This window comes from Parasteatoda tepidariorum, chromosome 5 (genome assembly GCF_982258835.1).
Source record: "Parasteatoda tepidariorum strain Cologne lab strain chromosome 5, Ptep-v5.0, whole genome shotgun sequence".
Classification (NCBI taxonomy): Eukaryota; Metazoa; Arthropoda; class Arachnida; order Araneae; family Theridiidae; genus Parasteatoda; species Parasteatoda tepidariorum.
In genome coordinates, this window is record NC_141759.1 from 111,217,544 (window position 1) to 111,235,274 (window position 17,731).

General features: G+C 31.8%; 1 protein-coding gene across 2 annotated transcripts; it reads left to right on the forward strand.

The window, feature by feature from the left end:
- The first annotated feature begins 6,433 nt into the window (after positions 1 to 6,433).
- On the forward strand, positions 6,434 to 17,480 carry LOC147810000 (uncharacterized). Of its 2 annotated transcripts, XM_087164790.1 has the most exons (7): positions 6,434 to 6,532; positions 8,737 to 8,939; positions 10,650 to 10,684; positions 10,916 to 11,033; positions 14,661 to 14,709; positions 16,464 to 16,537; positions 16,629 to 17,480. In XM_087164790.1, exons 2-7 carry the CDS (start codon positions 8,895 to 8,897, stop codon positions 16,677 to 16,679), a joined length of 372 nt encoding a protein of 123 aa, XP_087020916.1. In that variant the 5' UTR covers positions 6,434 to 6,532; positions 8,737 to 8,894; the 3' UTR covers positions 16,680 to 17,480. The 2 variants fall into 2 exon arrangements, 1 of the variants encoding a protein (XP_087020916.1); XR_015434025.1 differs by lacking the exons at positions 16,464 to 16,537; positions 16,629 to 17,480.
- The last annotated feature ends 251 nt before the right edge of the window (positions 17,481 to 17,731 follow it).

Genomic DNA, 17,731 nt, shown 5'->3' on the forward strand with positions numbered 1-17,731 from the left:
AATTTCCGCGCACCATCTTATGATGTATCTATTTATTTCTCGGTACTTTTTGTTTACATGTAGAGGAGATCAGACATATTTTGTATTAAATTGTCAGATACTTGTTTCAGAGATAGTGAGTATTTTTTTTCTTGCACAAAAGAATACAGGGCTGAGCATTTGCTCGATATAAAACCTTGGTTACTATGTTAAGGAGAAGTAAGCAATTTCTTTAAGAATAATATTTTATCGTTGCCCCGTGTAAAATAAATGAGCTTGAAAAGTCACAATTGAAATAACGACCCCTCATAGTTTTGAAATTAGAACATCGGGTCAAGATGGGCTCTATGATTCTCTGCAACTAGAGAAATCATGTAAGCTGTTTTGTTTAGTAAAATGTGTCTATATGTTAATCACGTATAGCAAAGATGAAGTATGCTCATTTATTCTTTTAAAAGAGGTAAAAAATGGTCTGATTTCATGGCATTTGTTAATTTGTTATAGATTTTTGTTTCCCATTCCATCTGCTAATTGGTTGATCTGTTAATTGCGTTACGACAGAGCAAACCTGTTTGGAGTGGATTTTGCAATAAAATGGATGGTTTTATTTTCTGATATTATATTTAAGTCCAGTATTACAGCGATTAAGCATAGTCTTAATACCCATCGCAAACTGTTAATTAAAAATTTTATTCAAGAGTAGTGAAAAAATCACGTGAGGTGTTTTTGAACATTAATATTTGGAAACTACTTGCAAGGGCATTTTTTTAAATCCCAGATTCATGTCTCTAAAAATATATTTGACTTTCAATTGATAAACGCTCTTGGAGAAGAACTATCTGATTTATCAACACAAAATAACTTGTAGTTCTAGAAAATATGAGCGAGAACAACTGATGATAGCTCCTTAATCTATGTATTACCCTTAAATTTCAACTTAACATGAAATATATGTCCGAAATAAAGATATTAAACGATCTTCTACAACCCTAGATAGTTGAAATTCTAAATTGGAATTTGAGCTGATAAAATCACTCAACGCTACTCCTCCTTTACCGACCTTGACTTGTTAGGAATTGTTCTACATTCAAAAAAATTCTAATAATTTAGTTAATGATATTTCTAGTATCAAATGCTTTCTTATACTTCTTGAAATCTATCATAACTAACTTTTTTTTTACCCAGGGATTTCTGCCAAACCCCTGAAACGTTTCTTATAACCCTACTTTTTATTAACTTGTTCGAACTTTTTCCTATCCCCCCTATTGTTTAAACCACTTTTTATATGTTTATCTCTATACTTTTGTACTGCCGGTTGGTGTTTAGAAGTAGTATATGAACCGTAACATGTCCAAACTCACCCATAAATTAATTAAACTTTTATGGAACCTGATTTTTTTTTTTTTATCGAATTCATCAAGTTCCATCTCTAATTTATCTATAACAGTATTCTTGCATATAATTTGTATTTTTTAACTAGATTTAAAGTCTTTATCTTCATTGAATTTATCATGCGTTTCTAATTTCATTTCTAAAAACCAAAGATAATTTTTAAAGAGTTCATTTGTTGCTCTTTAAAAAATGCCTTACTTAGTAAATTTTATGTCTTTTCACTAACTAATTTCACTTCCTTAGTCTGCGTTTCCGTAAAACTTATTTCGTAACTGTTGCTCTTTAAAAAACGCCATACTTAATAAGTTTCATGTCTTTAAAATTTCTAATTTCACTTCCTCAGTTGTCGGCGTTTCCGTAAAACTTATTTCGTAACGGTTGCAATCTTATTTCTGCAAGACAAATGTTCCACTAAATCACCACCATTTTTTTGCCACCATTCAAAGCACGCTGTATAGTTTAATTGTATAGTTTTGATAAATAATCTAACCAAGCTACCGATTTCTTGTTGCATTGATATTTTTGAATAATATATTCATCAATAGTAATTGATTCATATTTAAGACATTTAAGTCATTCACAGCCATAAATATACCTCCCAGTGTATCATAAAAAAATGGACCTATGCCTTAGTATGGACCTTTTAGCAAGTACCGCTACATTATTTCCATATCATCCAGATAATACTTGAGGCTTTCTAAATTATACAGAAACCTAGTTTCCAACTCCTTATACTAGTTTCCTTATTTTACTTCGATTTGTTTAAGCAAACTGTCGTCTCAAATGTTTAGGTGGATCTCTTTGTGTTTGACATCAGTTGTGACTCCGCAGCAATCAGTTTTTTTGGCCAGACTGTTTCTTGCATGGTACTCTTTTGTTTCCAAAACATTTAAAACTCTTCTCATTCTTTCGAAATCTGTTTCAAGTACAGTCACTTAATCGAATAACCTGCTAATACGAATAAAATTTAGAAACCAAATTATTTTAGAGGAAACTAATGTTAAACTTTTCCCCGTTTAAACGCTTATTTGTTGTTATGTGTACCTTAGAAATCGTATTTAACTTAATAGTTAACTTAAGTATTTATGGGGTGATTGGTCTATAAGAAGGATAAAGATTTCGTTTTCTGCAAAAATGTACGCATCAGAAAACGTAAAACCGTTTATAATTGCACATTTTAGCACTTCATTGATTACAGTTGTCCTTCGATAGTTGTGATATGTGTGGCCCAAGAGTTACAACTGTCCATTAATTGATGTGTTTGGTAAAACTGATAAAAATCTGGTTAATTTTAATTCGCTCCTCACTTTTATTTCTGTTTCTTCTGTTTCTAGTTGTAAAATATCATCTAACGACACTTTCACTGTCTATCCCTTTTTACTAAAAATGTTAGGAAAGACTCGAACTAAAATACTATTTCGGCAACTTTTAGCTCACACGTAACAGTGAAAGATGGAATGTAATAAAATGTCCAAACAAGTGTAGAATAAGTCTAAGAATGAAATTCAAGGATCTTCAAATCCATGAATGAGCAAATTAATAAATGAATGAATCAGAGGATAATGAATCATTAAATTAACAAAAAATAGTGAATCGATGTATCAAAAATAAATGAGCATATTAAAAAATGGATCAACGCATCAAGGGAAATAAACAGAAATTTAATGAATCAGTGAAGGGATGAAAGCGAGTAAAGATGAATCAAATTGTTAGTAAGAAAATAAAACTGAGAATTGCTGAATTAGAGTACTAAGGAAATAATGAATCGCTGAGAAGCGAATCAGTAATCAATGATTCTTTGAACTCCTAGTCGCTTGTTTATTTATTCGTTATTTTATTGATTCATTGATGTGTTGATTTTCTTCCGTTTCGTTTTCGTTGACATATTTATCTATTCAATAATCGCTCACCTGTTCGATAATCAAGTCTCTGATTCATACCCAGATAGCAAATTGAGGTTTATTTTCACTCAGCAAAAATTAATTAATGTAAACCTAAAAAGATCTGTTATGCTGTCTACTTGTAAACCTTCAAACGAGATCTGTGACAATTTGCTCTGTTCTACACACTACCTAATCCAAAACACAACCTTCTATGTATATAAAAACCTTATTTTGAGGTTGTCTTAGGGTTTTTCAACGTGAAAAAAATCCTTTAATAGAGTTAGTCTCAAGATGAAAATAATCTTAAATCTAGGAAATTTTAAAGTTTCTTTTCGTAAAGTCTTGTATGCTCAGCTCAACTCCACCTTCTCATGAAATTTTAATGGACAATCTCTAGTGTGACGTCATTTAAAACGTCATTATGGACCTATGAGACCATTTTATCTAAGTGACAATACTTTTTAAAAAAGCTTTAAAAAAAATAATTTTTAATCCTTTTATGATGAAAGGTTTGAAATATTTTTGCTTTATTTGAAAAAAAAAAAAGGTTTTTGGTACAAACATTTTCGTAACAATGAAAATTCCGACACGGTTGCCGTTACATGCTTTCTGGGTTGATACATTTATTCCAAAAGAAAAAAAATGAAGCATTGCTATAGCATAAAACAGCGTTCGTGAATCCATTGATACTCAGGGACCAAAAAATGCTGACAATATAAGCTTGAATTCTTTTTTTTTTTAAATGTATCAATGTCATGATAGTTAATAACTTAGTTCACCATGAAAAAAGCATTTTTGTTCATCGTCTAAATTAAAACTATTTCGAAGTTTTAGAGGAAGATTAAGTCTTTTTAATTTGTAGGAAGTACTAAGCGTTAATTTTTCTTAAGCTATTCTAGGAACTAAGAACATGTGTCAATTGTTATTGTGCTAATTATCATATTTGTTATTTTCATGTTTAGAAACCTTGTGAATAAGTTCAACATCGTCTCAGAAAGAGAGCTGTATCGCCAGGAAATGTAAGTTCATTTAATCCATTTCATTATATAAAAACAATTTTTAGAGATTTATTTGAATTTATGAAATAATCACTATTATGACATTACGGAATTTTCAATAATTATCAATAATACTTTAACATGAACACTAATCATAAAACTTGGATTCTGGGTAAACCCCAAAACATTTACAAATTGTCGTCACTGGATATCGATCCAAAACTTTGTTTACTGGACTTGTTGCCAAAATAAAAAATATAAAATCGTTGTTAATAGAAGGAAATCAAAGCACATAGTCGGTAAGTTCTTGAATCTGGACATAGCTCAAATCGCGTGTTTGCAGAAATAGACATATTTCTGAATGCATGATTATGAAAACGAACAAATCTCAAAATGCGTGTTTATGCAGCTTGATATGCGCTTTTTACGAAAATGGGAGCCGCTTAAAATGCGTCTTTACGAAAAAGAGACGCCGCTTGAACGGCATCTATATAAAAATGGGAGCTGCTTAATATGTGTTTTTACGAAAACGGACGCAGCTCATAAACCCTTTCACTATATTAGGCTATGGGCCCTGTTTTGGTGCCGTATCTAATTCCATAACGCAGCTTTAAAAAAAATTGTGCTTTTAATACCCATATATAAAAAATTCAGTTTTAATATCCATAAATAATCACTACAAGGTAATTTAGAAACACTACTACTTTTAAACATAATTATTGAATAACTTTAAAAATATATTTACTATACAGTACGCAAGATAAAAAAAAATTGGAACACAATAACTTTTGATTTAATCATCGTATTTTAACACGCTGTGATGCAGTCTTAATGAATAGGAACAACTTTTAACAGAGCTTGGAAAAAATGTAATAGAGTATATTAATTGATCGCAAAACTTTGACTACAACTGTAATCGTGTATGCACGCATCTATGCAGTACTCATTTCTTACGTCATCATGATTACTTGTAACATGACTGCAAATAATAAAATTACAAGTAAATACGACTGAAGATTTCATAATACAATGCAGATTGTATTATTTTGTATACTTATTTACATGCAACATTTCTAACAACAATTTTGCATTCAAAATTGGATCAACGTGGGGCTCTTATGAGACCAATATTGGGATGTCTAGATTTTCTGATATTGGTCCTAGAATGGCTTTTAATATTGGCCCGAGAATCATTTTTGTCTACGATTATTATTACAAAATATAGACACCCAATTCTCTACAGGAAGCTTAGAGAGTTCCATCATAGGAAGTCATTGAAAATATATCCTCTAAGCCACCAAGGCTCATGTGCAGCAATTTTATTTTATAACCGACATTGAACAGAATTGCTTGGGTTTACGACTACTAATGTTCAACTCCATAGCCTTGTAATTTTCAACGCAATCCAGAAAACAGGAGAAATTTGCCTTCGTGAAGGACTTTTTGATGAAGCTAATCCGCATTTGCGTTATATGGAGAGGAAAATCATGAAAACCTTCCACGGTTAGCCTGATGGCAAGGGGACTCGAACCCATGATCTGTATACCACTGAGGATATTTTACGTCAGCGTGTTGTCGGAGCATGCGAATTTCGAGATTTTATTCTCGCTTTTGGGCTCTCTGCCTACCCCACAGCACTAAGCTTCTTACATGAAAAGTTAAAAAAACTATTACTTTTTTACTATTACTACTAGTACTTTTTATTCTAACCATTATAACTAATACACTTTTTAGGAAAGTCTTTTTAAAAAAGAGTTTTTTTATTGTCAACAAATTAAACAATTTAACAATTTATCTCTTTACTGCATCTTCAATTTAAAGACCCAATAATAAATTAATTTTCCTTTTAATTGAGCTAAATTTCAACTTAAATTTGAGCATAATAGATTTTTTATTTTATTAAATGTTTTCTGTAACTGGTAGTTGAGTCAAATAAATGTTCTTCTTTTACAGAGCTTTGTTCGCAGAAGTAGCAGCCGCTACGCAATTTTGGAAAGTAGAAGAACAGTCAATGAAAGGGTAAATGCATTTTATTTTCTGTTTAATGAATTTTAATATATTTTAATATGTTTATTATGGTTTGGAATCAAATTATGGCATGACATCTTTCCATTTTTGTTCTGTAAATTAAAGAGGTTTTTATTCAAAAGGGTTTGTTTTTTAGGAAGCTTCACTGATAGAACGGATGAAGAAAATGGAGATCGACCATCAAAAAGAAGTTATGGAGCTCCAGGCGAAAATCCATGCCTATGAAAGACTTTTGCTGACAAACAAATGCAGGTGAGAAATATTCTGAAATGTTGGAAAGTAAGATACGCTTAAGAAAAAAAAGAAAGAAACGATATATATATATATAATGTAAAATCAGTCGAACCCAGCTCAAGGGACCATTTCGGTGCACTATGGACGCAAGAGTTCACTATATCCGCAATTCAAACAATTTTAACTAATTTTTCTGAGCTGATCCCTTTTATTACACATTTAAATAAATGACCAAAATAAAGAAGCGTGAAAATGATTCAAAACAATATGTAGTATAGTGTGAAGTTTTATTTTTAATTACTCTTCGCCGGGAGCCCAGAAGCAGAAAGTGCCTAAAGCTGTGACGTACGTCGCAGAACAAACGAAGTCCTGCAGAACAATTTGTATCTTGAATAAGTGACAGCATTTTCCTGCGGACCCCCTCCCCCGCCCACCTACCTCCGGTAGTCTTGAACAATCCCCTACCTTAATCTCGTACTACATTCTGTAGACCATAATGACCTGAAGGTTTAAAAGAACATCCATGGAAATATGCCGTCCGCATCAGTAACCTGAAGTGCACATTATAAAATAGCATCTTATCCTCATTTCAAATGTAGAAAGCATAGAGAGGAATTCCAAGATATGAAGGTCTTCTTCACGGTTTAAAAATACAAAGATTGCATCACAAATGTTCGGCCAGGAAAGTATGTTTCAAGGATGCCAGATTTGCCTGTTATCTCCAAAAGACCGTCTTAAATAATTCTGAGCTTTCTATATTTTCCTCAGATGCAATGCAAACGATTCCATGTTGAAGCAGCTCAAAATATATTTTGAAAAAGAGGAAAACGCTGATATTCTAGGAGAAACTTACTTCTTACCGGAATCACGATATTGGATTTTATAATTACGTGAATATCAATCGCGATATTAAAGTTTTAAATAACCCAAATACGAATCACTTAGCATAATCACTAAATTGCGTGAATACAAATCGCAATAGTGGATTTTAAAAGCGCGTAAATGTAAATCGTGATATTGGATTTTTAAATAACGTGAATACGAATCGCAGCGCGTAGATTTTAAATCGGGTAAATACGAAAATCAATGCTTGATATCGAGTGAATAAGAATCCAAATGTTAGCAGATTCCGGCGAGGTTCCAAACATTTAAAAAGGCGAAAATCCGCCAAACCAAAAGAATCAAATTTGCGAAAGAATCACGTAAGACGCAATTCTTCACGTAATTAGCAGTAATATTTATGTAAACGTCTCTTTAACTCCCAGTATAATCAATTGATATTTTCCTATTACTGTAACGACCGTTCATTCTTTCGTTAATACAGTTTTACGAGATCATTCTTAATTTACTTTGAAGGTTACATTTCTGATAGTATTCTTCCCAAATATTTTATTGTAAGTTCGCTTCGTAATGAGAACTGTTATGATGAATGAAGTAAGAATGACGAATGTAAGGAATCAGTCAATATAAGGTGTATTAAATAGTCAGCAGCTGTGAATTTGTTTATGTATTTGAAGGGCATTTTAGTCCAATCATTTAATGAGTTGTACATGAACCCACAAATTGTTTCACGGAAGTCAGCGGCAACAATTTTTCATTTTTTTTAAAAAAAATTTTTCAACAAAATGATGACGCATTGAATGCAAAATACAATAATTTTAATCAAGAATAAAACCACACAGATAATTAATTTTGTAGAATCTATAAAACTGTTTTAATTTTAATGTTTATGTATTTGTGTATCATAAGATTATACGTGTTAAATACTTTGCCAGTAGTAAATATTCTGGAATGTTTGTGATGATGTCGTCTTAATTAAACTAATGATTTTTTCCCCTTCAGAATTTGAATGCGTTAATTGTTATTTATCATGTTCTTATGTTCCCTAAATGATTATTTTGGGTTAATAAACTAGATGTAGAATAAGAAAAACAATTTTCTATACCGGCAAGTTTTTACTTTTTTTTTAAAGGGAAGTCAAATTTTTTTTTCTCCAAAATTGTAATTTAGTTTTCATGGCGTCATTTTCAGTATCACCCGGAGCATGAAAACGCCCTCCATCGGCACTGATTCTTACCTAGTAAAAATATGACAAAATGACCACCTTTAACTAGAAAAAATAAATAAGGGAAGCAAGCTTGGGGAACATTTCACTTTTAAAATAAAATATATTTCAATATAATAACCAATCATTTGATCGCTTGTTGATTTTTGGCTTGTAGCATGAAAACCAGCACTGGAATTCAAACTTCCGAGGTTTCCATTCCAAGGGAGTCTGCATCCTTTGGTTTGAAGAACCATCCTGAGGAATCGTCCTCTAATATTGAACCATCTTCTACACCAGAATCAACCCCAACAGGCCTCTTTATACATCAAGAAGATGAGGCAGATACGGATAACGAACTTCATCAATTGCGTTCACAAAGTTAGTAATTTTCATATTCAATTTCCTTTATTTTTAAAGTAATTATGCCAATTTTTTTTTTACAATTTTTATCATTGAAAAGAGTTACTGTTTATTTATTTTTTTAAAATAAACCGTCAACTAAAGTTCGGTTTTTTAACAATTTTGAATCCAATTCTTCGCACCCACATTTCTTAAGACTTAATATTAAGATTTCTTATTCGTATGAAGTAGCCAGAGAGAAACATAAGAAAAGGAAGGGAAAAGTATATTTATATTCTATGTATGTGTGTGAGTGCGCGCGCGCGTATCAAAACCCCTTATGTTTACTTATACCTTTGTATGCGGAACATCTGACTCCTAATTTTTAAAAATACTTTTTTTTCGCACTAAATAACGTAATTTCTAATTTTTCTTTCCCATAGAATCAAAGGAGGTGAGAATGGCAAATTCAGCATTATTAAGTGTGGAACTCATCGATACAACCCTTATCTCACTATAAGTAGATTTCTTATCATTTAGTACTCAATTATATATATTTAAAAAAAAAATTGACTGTAGTTGGTTAGAGTAAGGAAGGGTATAAGAGAGCTATTGAGCAATTGCCGTGTTATTTCTGACGTAGCTCTTCGAGTCGTATGATACCAAACAAGAGTTAAAAGAGCTAACAGTTCATCAGCTACAAGTTTGTTTGTTTTTAAAAAATTTTCCATATGCAAAACTACTGGATAAAATGCAATGTTTTGTATTAAAAAAAAACTGTTATAACTTTTAAGTTATTTATCTTATAGATTTAACGGGGTTCAATTTCCTTCAGTTCAGCGTAAAAAAATAATAATAAATGAATTAACAAAACACAGTTAACGAATTTCTTATTTTCCAATAACTAGTAGATATCAGATGCGTATACAATGTTATAAGCGTAAATAAAAAATTAACCAAAATGGTATGTTTCGTGTATGAAATTCTTTTCAACTTTTGAACAACTTGTCCAATTGACTCTCAATTGATCTTAGATTTAACGCGAGAAATTTCTTAGAAAACTGTGCGTCGCTGGTCTAAATAGTAAAGTCAGATCCGCATAAAGGTACAAATTAAAAATATGTAATTTTTTCATGTTTGGTTGTAAATTCTAAACTATTAATCTAATCATCTTGTGTTTGATCTAATTAAGCTAAGTATTAAAACAGCCTCGAATCAGCTTCATTTGTTCAAATAGCATTGTTTAAATTTCTCCTTCTTCTGCCAAAACACAATACATAGGATTTTGCAACAATTTCGCCAAGAGCATTGAAGACCTTCGTTTTCAGATGTTTAGAAATTTTGATCTATTTTTACTGCATAGTTGTTTACACCTTTAATGCTTAGGCCATTTTTTTAGTAAAATATATTTTACAGTAAGAAATAAATAATTAAAATAACCTTTACCTTTAAAATTTAACCTTTTTAACCTTTAAAATTAATGCTGTTCTGTCATGTAATAGATTATTTTAACTTTGGTTAAAAATTTCATTGAGCTAATGTTATCAGTGCCGAAATATTGTGCTTAACAACGTCTTTCTATACTAATCGTTATTGAGGTCCATATATTATGTGATTATTACATGAAATGTATTATGATAGATATTTTTAGCTGAAATATGTTTTTTTTTCTATTGAAAAATGAACATTTCTAACACGAAAATATCATTTTATAAGAAAATGTGTTAATGAATGCTCATTCTGTTGCAGCAGGCTTCTTTGGACACAGCTCAAAGACCACCATCGTAAGTGTTCTCTTCTTTCGTCTATTTATCTATGAATGCTAACTAATATTTATGTGCTTTACATGTTTCGCAACTCTATAAAATATCCGTTTGATGCCACTTCTCACATTTTCCCCTCTCTACCACTTCTATTTATTTTTATTACTATTTAACTCTTTAAGCTATCTTGCATCCCATAATATGAAAGAAAAATTGAAATTTTTAAATTTATTTTTTTTCTCTTTGTTACAGACCCTACAGACCTCCCCAAATTATCCATTTGTCAAGGGGTGATGTTGTTGATGCTGGAGTTGGACAACAAGCTGATGAACCTGTTGATGCTGAACAACCTGATGAACCAGTTGAACCAGTAAGTTATTTTATCAACGTTATATATATACACACCTACAATTATAATGTCTGTTTGGCGCAGAGTAGCCGATTCTGGCTCTTTCACTATTAAACCGTGAAACGTTGCTGTCAAATACAGCAGTTACCAACGTGGAACCTCAAAGTGGTGAATTTATTGACCGTAGGCGGATAGTGAATTATAAACATGTCTATCATTGAATAGTTAAACATGATGTGGAAGACAAATCAAAGTTTTCTTAACAACAGTTATTAGAAACTAAGTAGGATTGTTTGCTGTAAAAACATTTGTATGAAAGAAAAAATGTTCTTAGAAAAAAGTTCCACGGTTGCTAGTAAATAGTCATTTTTAATTATGAAAAAACAAATAAAATGTTTGTATAAATTCAATGTGCTGCTTCACTTTTCTGCTACCAACGTTATTTCATGTATTATAATGTGGAGGAACATCATAATATTTAAGTTTACGAGATAAATACAAAGTTAAGTGAACTTTTCTGAGTTTCTCAGAAGAAAAATGACAATGTGTGTTAAAAACCTTTCTGACTCTTAGTTCGTTTTTTCTTAAATTTTAAAAATTACATAGTAATATTCACCACTTTTGCTACTATTTTGGCAATGATTTTGCATTTTCTAATTGCCAATAAGTGATCTGGTATGACTAGTCCTGTCACCAGAATGTTTCTTCGCTTTCGATAAAAAAAAATCAAAAATCAAACTAAAGCAAACTTTTTTCTGTTATTTAACTATAATCCTATAATTTTACATGCTAATTTCGGCTAATTCCACTAGTGGACAAAATTAAGAGATGGAAGACATTTTCCCAAATATATTAAAAAAATACTGAATATAAATAAATGAAATTTGGTATGGATATAGCTTATTCCATGATAATAAAGTATGCAAAACAAAAATGAAAGTGCCATTCACTGGTAAGACCTATTGCCAATAAATCCAATGTAGTCTGAACTTAAGGATAAAAGATGACAATAAAAGTGAGGCTTGTATAGTGTGTGTTGCCTCTAGTATGGTGTATGGTCACCCCTGACAGACAGACAGCATGCACAACGAGTATGCATGCTGCTAATAAGGGAGTTAAGGAGGACTTGTGGAAGACCCTCCCATTCTTCCACCAAAACAATTTTTAACTCCAGAATGGTTCTGGGGGGAGGTTGGCGCATCGCAATAGCTCTCCCAAGAGCGTCCCAAGCATGTTCAATAGGAATCAGGTCAGGGGATTCGGCTGGCCAATCCATTCGTTGAATATCCTCGCTTTCCAGATACTCATCAACCATGAGAGCCCTATGTGGTCGCTCATTGTCGTCCATAAAAATGAACTCAGGGCCAACAGCGCGCCTGAAAAGACGCACATAGGGCTCTAGGACCTCCTGTCTGTATCTCTAGGCATTCACGGAACCATTGTCAAACACATGGAGCGGTGTGCGGGTATCTTGCATGTGCGAATGAATGCGCGAAAATGCTTTCCATCTCTTAAATTTGTCCACTAGTGTAGATAAATAACCTCAATATGTTAATCAATGTTCACTCAGTTGCAAATTGATGAAGATGAAGAGGTGTCCGTAGTGTGAGTATTAATCAGGGTGCGTAGCGTTTGTAAAAAGTACTTAAAGGAGCTTTTTTGGGGATTTCGTTTTTAAAAGCTTTTAAAGGTGCTTTTTTCAGCTGGCGTTTTTAAAAAGTGCCTTTTTTTCGAATTTTTTTTCCCCTTTCAGTGACATCTGGTGGATCCCATGCATTTCACGAAAAATGGGGAGTTTGCTACGTAATCATTCACGCGGACTTCATGTCGTACCCACGTTATGACTTGCGCATGCGCGCACATTTGAAACCGAAACCCGAGTGCTCTAATTCGGATAGAGAATATCAGATCCATATGAAATGTTTTTCTTTTTAATTTATTTTAATTTTGTTCTTGTTTATTTTATTTTACTTCTAACACTTTTTTGACGTAGGGGGTAAGGGTACTTTTGTTCTGAGTTCAGGGTCAAGTTGAATTCACTCGGTGATGTGGGAAAGTACTGATTGTTTCGATTTACGCCCGTTTCTTTCTTTTTTTTTTAACGCTAAAACTGTTGATAAAAAGTTTTTGTTTTTCAATAATATCATTGATTGAATATGAGTTTTTTGAATGCTTGAAAACTTTTGTAAAGTGTTTGAAAAGTTTTTAAAAAGTGCTTATTTTTGATTCAAAGATTTGGCTACGCACCCTGTTAATGTTCTTTTCTTTCGTTTTGTTTATCTATAAACTTAATGTAATTTGCTAGATTAATACTTATATACGTATTTTATAAATTAAGCATTTAGATAAAATAGCCAATGCATTTGTACGATACTAATGACTTTTTCTCCATTCAACATTCTGACCTTCATTTATTTATTTATTTTTCAATATTTAGACCATGTTAAAAAAATGCTTTCTCAATTATGTAATTATGTTCACATTTTTAGTGATTTTGATGTTGACATCTATTGTTTCAATTCATACACAGTAAAAACCTTTAGTGTATCTCAACACATAAAAAAGGTGATGATTATTTTAGATTAAATTAGAGTAGAACAAAGGGTAGTGAAACGCCTGTTTTACCCAATTTGGAGCTAAGTAGCTTCTGGGATTGTTTTTGATGTAGCAAGATTTGAATTAAATTGAATGTAAGGTTTAGTGGCACAGAATCTGTAAAAGAACATGCTGCGCCGAACAATACCGTAAAACAGTTCAAAAGGCAAAGTGCATGCTAAGCTTCACTTGTCCTGAACAGATAAAACATTATAAGTAGATGAATGGAATCAGATAAAAGGAATGCATAAAATCAGACAAAAAGTATAAGTACATGCAGAAAGCTGGAATTAAAATGGTATAAAGTTGATAAGATGTTTTCAAAATTGTATAAAAGTGTAAACATTTATATATAATTAGAAACACCAACAGTAAGTTAAGATACACATGAAAATCAGTGAAGTTATTTTTACTATAAAATATAAACTGAAAATCATTAACCCTGCCTACACTAATTCTGAAAATAAAATAAGTACGTAAATCTAACATGCATTGTATCTCGGTGAAAATATTAAAAAGAATTATAAATATTAAAAGAATATAACTTAACAGATAGAAAGTATGCATTATAAAATCATTAAGTTCACAAATATTTAATAATCGAAATATTATTATCCTTATTATCCAACTAAATACATACACACATATTTTAACGGCAAACTTTTGTTTTTATGTAATGAATTGCAGCGGAGAAAACATCTACAAAAGTTCCGTCATCTTATTCTAGATTAACAAACAACTGACGACGTTTAAAAAAGTGCCAATATTGGTGTTTTCGGAAATGAAAATAATTCTCGTATGGTGTAATAGTGCAGGAGTTTAATGTCAGCTTATTCCATTTAAAGCGTTTGGATATAAATTACACCGTTTCAATTGTATATGAATGCTTGATTTGATATTTACCTGAAATAAAATGCTCCTTCACATAATTTGTTTTGGGTTATTAAAGATCATATTCGGAGAGATATTACAACAGTTTTTTTACAGTGTATCATATTTCCTACAACAGTGTATAAATTTACGAATTCCAAAATAAGAAAAAAAATTTCTTAGTTGCAGGAGGAGATCGCCGATCATCATACGTCTGGAAGCCGTGAGAGAAGTAAGTTTCTTTAATGCACTATTTGCCCTAATGTAAAGTGGACAAGTGTCATGGGGATAATTGTAATACAATTCATATCTTTAAGGACGGTAATAAGAGAGCACCTCGCGGAACTGATTAGTTTACATGAGAGCATTTTCATGTCTGCTATACTACTACTACTACTGTATACTACTACTGTATACTATGTCTACATAGCTCTGAGACTCAGCCAGTACATAAATGATTTCCTTTGGTACTTTTTACATCGTTTGCTTACTGTCTGGCCATAAGCAGGAAAAAGTTTCACACTAATTTTCTACCACTGAAATTTGTGTCCATTTTTCATTAAGTATACATTTGACCCACCTATAATGTGATTTATCACACTTGAACTGAAAATTAATCATTTTCTTTAATGATTTTATTTTACTAGAACATAAACATTTATGAATAAATGCCCTTTTAAAATCTATCCAACATATTAGTTAAATGATTCCTAGTAGTCGTAAATATAAATTAATTTTAAGTTTCTAATGTGTTTTTATAGAAATGAGATTAAAAATTAACAAGAATAACAACAGCTCGCATCCCAATGAGGGTTCCGATTCCACCGATGGCTGTTCGATGCGAATTCCGCACCCGGGTCACACCGACTTTAGTGCTCGTGTCAAATATCAGTGGTGGAGTGATCATGGGACTGATCCTTGCCATATGGCTAAGCATTGGAGATTTTTGAGATTTTAGTTCCACCAAAGCATTCTCCTAAAGCAGTGTTTCTTAACCTTTTTGGTATAATTAAGAAGTCACAGAAAACATGTAATTTCAGAAAACATGTAATTTTATTATTTGAATAGTATACAAAATTTTTAATGTGAAGGTTGCTGCTGCTTTTCCTTAATTAATAAATTGGATTGGAGGATGGTATTCGACAAAGCAACTCGCATATCATGTTCAACATTCAATCGATTTCGATATTGTGATTTTATTGTCACAAGTGTGGAAAATCCCGCTTCGCAAAGATTCACTGTAGCAAATGGAATTATAGCTGCCATAGCTCGCTTTACAAGCAATGGGTAGGCTGCCAAACATTTTAAAAATTAGGAGTAGTCAGCGAACCCCCGAAATATGACTCATGGACCTCTTAGGAGTCCATGAACCACAGGTTAAGAAACCCGGTCCTAAAGTCACCTAAGCACAAGTCGTAAAATACTACTTTGAATTTTCTCCTTAGTTTATCAATTTAAGTGAACAACATTCTGAAAGATAAAACGCTTCAAAGGCTGACGGTAGGCCGATACGGGTTAATTACTTAAAACAAATTAACCGAAAGTGCATCATGTTTTTCACGCCATTGTTAATTAATATCTCTAATCAGTTATCCCTAGTGGTAGACGGATCATGGGTTAGAATTTCTTTGGCGTCAGGCTATCGGTGGGAGATTTTCGTGATTTTCATCTTCATGTAATGCAAGCGTGGGTTGTTCCACTTAGCATTGTATGACCTGGATCAAGTATTGTGAGAAACTCGCCTTCACGAAGGATCCAGGATGTCTTCCGGATTGGACTCAAAATTGCAAGGCTAAAGAGTTAAAGGTACAAAGAGTATCAAAATTAGGTCAGCTGTTCAACGACGGTTATGAAATAAAGATCTAAAAAATAATGTCAATCAGTGTAAGAACTATTTATAAACTTAATACTTTATAGCTTTCAGGCAGAACAAGGCTTTTTAAAACATTTTATGACTTTATTAAGTGCTTATATTATGTTTTTCAGAGACCCATCAGATGTATGACACCTCCACGTCGTTTTCTTCCCGAGACTTCTTGGTTAGAAAAAATCTGCATAAGGTAACAGAATTCATTACATCTTTATAAAAGTACTTTAATACGTTATAAACGTGTCAACTCGAAATTGAGCATACATTTTTTTTTCTTTCAGAAGACAAAAAGCAAGCGAGAAGCTTATCATTGTCATGAACAGAAAATATAAATTTACAAACCCCTTCTGTAGTAACTGCATAGGTCGCTCCAATTCCTTTAATATTATATTAGAAAGCACTCTATTTATCTGTTATAATCGTGTGAGCTGACGACGAGATTATATCTTTTCCTTATTTCCTTTTTTGGCATTTAAATTTTTTTAAAAATAGTTTTAATATTTTAAAAGAGCCACGATGACCCAGGGTCGAGAGTGTTCCAATTAGGGTTCAAATCCCTGTGGCGGCTGGTTGATACGAATTCCGCATCCGGTTTGCACCAACCACTATGTTGACGTGAAATTTTCTCAGTGGTAGACGAATCATGGGATTTAAAAATATTTATTTTCCATGTTTTTTTAAACCTTTTTTATGGGTTCGATGCACATGCAACTTATGCGCAGTAAATAAAACGCATTATTAATTTTTCTTTATTTTCATAATTTTCTTTTCTAAAGTTAATCTCTCTTTACTTCAGCTCAGACAGAAATTGAGCACATTTAGTCTGTAGATTAATGTTAACTCTTAAAAAAACTATCCAAGTCGAATCAAAGAAATGCCGGAAGTTATTAATGATGCACGCTGCAAATTATAAACTGTTCAGATGAAAATGCATAAAAGCTTATATTCTTTTAACCTATTACTATCTAAAAGTGCATATTTATGTCACAAGTGTCTGAAAAAATGTTAAATGTTAACAACTATAATTAAGAACGTTAAAAATTATAATTTTACTTTATTTTTCTAATGATAAAACTTTTGAAATAACGTGATTTCTTAGCTCAATTTTTTTTTTTTTTTTTTTTTTTTTTTTTCTTTTTTAAATATTTGGAATTTTTTTTGCAAATTGCTCTGTAAAATGTTAAGCGCTCAGAAAAAAAAATCTTTTTTGAATGCCTGTGACATAAAGAATTTTTCCATTAAGTACTTTATTCCTACTGTTGTAAAACAGCCATGTCAAGCGTAAGTTAAATATGACTTATTCATTGTGAGTTCACCTGTTGTGAGTTTGTCGTATGCCTGTTTAGGCATACACGTGTTAGGTTATTTTACGTATATGCATATG

Excerpts from the sequence above, each read along its gene's own strand:
- LOC147810000 (XM_087164790.1), top strand. The coding sequence starts at position 8,895 with ATGAGGCAGATACGGATAACGAACTTCATCAATTGCGTTCACAAA. Across the intron at positions 10,685-10,915 it reads ACAGCTCAAAGACCACCATC|ACCCTACAGACCTCCCCAAA; the intron begins GTAAGTGTTCTC and ends TCTTTGTTACAG. Across the intron at positions 14,710-16,463 it reads GTCTGGAAGCCGTGAGAGAA|AGACCCATCAGATGTATGAC; the intron begins GTAAGTTTCTTT and ends TATGTTTTTCAG.